At 49.3% G+C, this 4,964-nt stretch overlaps 1 protein-coding gene across 1 annotated transcript; it reads left to right on the top strand.

Annotated features, from left to right (window-relative positions):
- The first annotated feature begins 1,410 nt into the window (after nucleotides 1–1,410).
- On the top strand, nucleotides 1,411–3,230 carry LOC147988676 (obtusifoliol 14-alpha demethylase-like). The gene is made up of 2 exons (XM_087545196.1): nucleotides 1,411–1,926; nucleotides 2,036–3,230. The coding sequence occupies exons 1-2, from the start codon at nucleotides 1,450–1,452 to the stop codon at nucleotides 3,044–3,046; spliced, it is 1,488 nt and encodes a 495-aa protein (XP_087401322.1). The 5' UTR covers nucleotides 1,411–1,449; the 3' UTR covers nucleotides 3,047–3,230.
- Nucleotides 3,231–4,964: the final 1,734 nt, after the last annotated feature.

The following is a 4,964-nucleotide window of genomic DNA, read 5'->3' as shown; positions in this document are numbered from 1 at the left end:
TACTCTGAAATATGTTTATATACATTCATATTTAGTCCGTATTGAAATCTCTAAAAAGCCTTATATTTAGGAATGGAGGGAGTAGGAGCTAGAGAAGAATTTGTTAATTCTCATGTACTAGATGAGAATTAGAAAATCAGTATTAATTAACCACACGGTCTACATCATCTTATTAACCATGCCTACTAGACATGTTATCGTTTGCTGGCTTAATTAACTTCCTCCGCTATAAATATCCGCGGAGCGCACTTCCTAGTCTCTCCATCTCCCATTGAATCATTTTGGTCGCCGGGTAGATCATTGAGATATATACATAGATCATTGATGCACCTGCGCTTCACTTTGCCATCCGCTAGAGTCCCTGAAGGCCAGAAGCAGTGTAAGCTTGCAATCGTGTGTGTGTGTGTCTATATATATATATATATATATATATATATATATATATATATATATACACACACACTTTTTCGCAGGAAAATAGTGTCATACTTAAGCATCTATATATAGCTTTCTTCTATCTCAATCAAATTCTTTTTTAAAAAAACTTGCAGTCTATATCTATATATATCTTATAGCTATACATAGCTTTCTTATCTTTGAAACTAGCAAGCATTAATACACATTTTTTTGCTCTTAGAATGTGCCACATCATCAAATTTGTTTTGGCCATTGGTTCTGTTGGTTTGATCTACAAACATCAGTGTGATCTAAATGGAATACCTCTCTGCCATGCAGCATCCATTAATGCACTTAAGTGGGGTTTAAATCTTGCATTTAGTTATGGCATGTTTAACTTTTCATGTCAATATTTTTATCTTTATTTTGTTTTTTAGAAATTTCTCACATGTTTTCAATCTTAACAAATGAATTTATATTCAATGCAAAATTTGAAAATTACTTTTCAATTCCGTGTCACGAGAGGAGTATCATCTATTATTTTAATATTTATCATATCAATAATCAGATCCATCTCAAATATACCGATAAGTTCACGTTTTGGAGAATCATATGTCGACAAAACATAACCATGAACGCCTATTTGTAAGACCCGAAAAATTGCAATATTTAAATCGTATTCTTGAGACATATCTACGTATATAATAGAGAAGTCTAAATACCAGCAAGGATATGGACATGATGGTGCCCAAAACATACCTTAGCAATTTTTTGGTCAACAACAAAACTTTGTTGTTTGTTTGAATGGCTACCAATGTTTTGGCTTGCCAATGTCTCTTTGGCAACTAGTTCAGTTTGTTTGCCAATGTTGGCCAATTTGTGGGCAGGGAAAATTTGAGCAAAAATTAGGGTAACTGAAATTTTCTCCTATTTGTGTGGTAGTTTTGGCCTTTGGAGCACATGTGATTACATTATTGATGGGTGTTTGGCGTACTCACTTTTGCAACGTTTTTACAGTATTTACGCCCCGGCCATCGCATCTGGAGTGAAAATATGGAACTGACAAGAGTTCTTTGGCTAGCATATTTTCCTATTTTCGTCACAATTATGTCGATCAGGATGGCACGGCGACAGGCGACGTTCTCCCGAACAACCAATCGATCACCTCCTCCGCCGCCCGTGGCCACAGGGGCTCCCCTTCTAGGGATCCTCCCGGCGCTTCTCACCAAGGGCCCGGTGCAAGTGATCCGCGACGCCCATGCACAGATGGGGAGCGTGTTCACAGTGAGACTATTGCATCGGAAGGTGACCTTCCTGGTTGGGCCGGATGTGTCGAGTCATTTCTTCCAAGGGCTGGACTCGGAGATCAGCCAGGACGAGGTCTCACAGTTCACCATTCCGACCTTCGGCCCCGGTGTGGCCTTCGACGTAGATTTCGCCACTCGCCGTGAACAGTTCCGCTTCTTCGGCGATGCGATGAAGCCGGCCAAGCTCAGGACCTACGCCCGCCTCATGGTGCAAGAAGTCGAGGTAGAAAATAATTAAGATGGCATCATCTTTAAGTACGTAGTTGCAACGATCGTTTAGAAACTCTGATGTGATGTCTACTACGTATTGTGTGTGTTATGCATGCATGAAGGAATACTTTGCGAGATGGGGATCGACCGGCACGGTTGACTTGAAGCAGGAGCTAGAGCACCTCGTCACGCTCATCGCCAGCCGGTGCTTGTTCGGGGAGGAGGTTCGGGCCAAGATGCTGGCCGAGGTCGCAACTCACCTCCGTGAACTCAACGACGGCATGCGCCTCGTCACCATCCTATTACCGCACCTGCCCATCCCGGCGCACCGCAGACGCGACACGGCGCGCGCTAGGCTCGGCGAGATATTCTCTGGCATCGTCAGCTCCCGCAAAACAAGTTACCCAGACGGTGGCCCAAATGACATGCTGCAGTGCCTGATCGATTCCAGGTACAAAGACGGCCGCGCCACCACCGAGACGGAGGTCGTCGGGATGCTGGTCTCGGCGCTGTTCGCGGGGCAGCACACAAGCTCCAGCACGGGCACGTGGACTGGAGCGCGCCTCCTCGCGCACGCCAATGGCAATCACCTGCGCGCTGCTGTCCAGGAGCAGGAGCAGATTGTGGAGCGGCACGGGGACCGCGTGGACTACGAGGTCCTGCAGGAGATGGACACCCTCCACCGCTGCGTCAAGGAGGTTCTGCGGCTCCACCCGCCGGCGATGATGCTGCTGCGCCACGCGCGGCGGAGCTTCACCGTGCGAACCAGGGCGGGCGACGAGTACCAAGTCCCGGAGGGGCGTACGGTCGCGAGCCCGCTGGTGATCCACAACCGTCTCCCGCATGTGTACAAGGACCCGGAGAGGTACGAGCCGGACAAGTTTGGCCCGGGCAGAGGGGAGGATGGGGTCGGCGGGGCGTTCTCTTACACGGCGTTCGGTGGTGGGCGGCACGCCTGCGTCGGCGAGGCGTTCGCGTACATGCAGATCAAGGTGATATGGAGCCACCTGCTGAGGAACTTCGAGATGGAGATGGTATCGCCATTCCCTGAGACGGACTGGAACGTGGTCATGCCGGGGCCCAAGGGGAAGGTCATGGTCCGCTACAACAGGAGGATGTCAGCGGCCGCGTAATTCATGAGCCTACAAAGACCCTACATATATCTACATCATGTTGCATGCTACTTTCTCCTAGTACCAATAAATTAGGATTGTCGTTTAAGTTAGGGCGATGCTAGGTGCCGGCGCACCGGCGCAATTTCGACCAGTCCATCTAGAGCCGTTCGATCTGGACGGGCATAACCATCAGATATGTCCTCTCTCCCCTTTCGTCATCCTCCCCCACAAAAAAAAGAGGAGAAAAAGGTAGCACCACCGCCACCGCTTGCTGGATCCCGCACACAGACCCAGAGCCATGCTGCCCTCGTTTTGGACCACTGCTGCCCTTGCTCGCCGCCTCGCTACCGCCGGCTGCCGCACCATCTTCGTCGCCTCTTGCGTTCCTCGCCGGATCCACATATGCGGCTGCGTATACGACCGGGTTGCAGCTCCGGTGGCGACGGTCGCTGGCCGCAACACTCGTCGGCAAGCTCGCAGTGTACCTCGCCTCGGTTGCCGTCCATGGTTGTAGCACTCTGGTGCGTCGCCCCGCCCTCGCTATCGATGCTCGCTGCATGAGTTTCCAAGAACAAAATGGCCACCAGTTGCACCATAAAACGAATGTAGCAAATAAACATGTCGGTCGTACCAAAAAGCATCCACGGTTGTAGCAAAAACATTGTTGTCATCGCCGCAGGTCGCAACTCACCATGAATGGACGTAGCAAAAGCATTCGCTGGTTGTAGCAAAAATCAACGACAGTTCCAGCAAATCATCATCGTCGCCGTGACGGGCGCAGCTCCGCCGTGAATTGAACGTAGCAAAAACATTTGCCAGTTGTAGCAAAAATTGACAATGGTTGTAGCAAAAAAAATGTGTGCTGGCTCCAGCAAAACACAAAGTCGATGGTAGCAAAAAAATTGGCCGTTTCCACCAAAAATCCAAAGATGATGGTAGCAAAAAAAAGATCCGTGGTTCCAGCAAAAAAAATGAGATGGTGGTAGCAAAAATTGATGCTGATTCCAGTAAAAAAAACAAAACCGATGTAGCAAAAAGAAATTGGGGGTTGTTCCCCGCACATGACAACGCCGCCCGGTGGCCGCCGGCGATGCTGTGGCTGGTGGCAGCAATTCTGTGGCCGGTTGTAGCACATGCAGATGCGGGCTCCAGCAAAAATTCTTTCACGCGCAGCCATCACCGGAGAAAGGTGGAGCTACGGCCATGGCGGGTTGCAGGCTCGCAGCACCATAGGACAAAAAAGAAACGGAAGAAGAGGGGGAGCCTAGGGCCACAAGGGCAGAAAAGGGGGGCCGGGGGTGGGCATCGGCCACGGCCATCACATAGCAGAAGGGGAGGAGGCGAGCCTCATCGATGTCTTGATGGTGGCAGCCATGGCAGAGAAAGAGGGTGTGGGGAAAAGAATCAGAGGAGGGAGATGATGGATGAGTGCGTGGATGGATAAGGGAAAGGTGGGCGGTGCGCAGGTCCCACAGGACACAACATAATACAACGTGCGAGAAGTAAGAAGCGTTCAAATGTGTTGCATCGTACGTGCCGCGTGCGACCGGCCCAATCTTCGGCTGGCGCACCGGCCACAAACGTTTACCTTTAAGTTAATCGGTGTGGCATGCACAGTTGAACTACTGTATTTGTTCGACAAGTCAACCGCGGAGGGCACTTTCATGAGTGACATATGGCCCTGTGTGCGTGCACACTTTGTTGTTTATCTTGAGGGAGACTAATTTTTTTAGAAAGAGGTTAAAACTCCCGGCCTCTGCATCAAGCGATGCATACGGCCGTCTTTATTTATTAGTCAACAAAAGTCTAACAAGAATGTACATCAAGTCATCCGAAGCCATCACCCACATCTACGAAACTCGGTAATATGGAGTGCTCTCACTCCCCATATCTAAATCTGGTATCGTCGCCGATCCATTCACATAACGTATATATC

Source organism: Triticum urartu, chromosome 1A (genome assembly GCF_056163025.1).
Source record: "Triticum urartu cultivar PI428250 chromosome 1A, HENAU_Tu73, whole genome shotgun sequence".
Lineage (NCBI taxonomy): Eukaryota > Viridiplantae > Streptophyta > Magnoliopsida > Poales > Poaceae > Triticum > Triticum urartu.
Note: the sequence above shows the minus strand (reverse complement) of the source record. Positions and strands in the feature narration are given on the sequence as shown.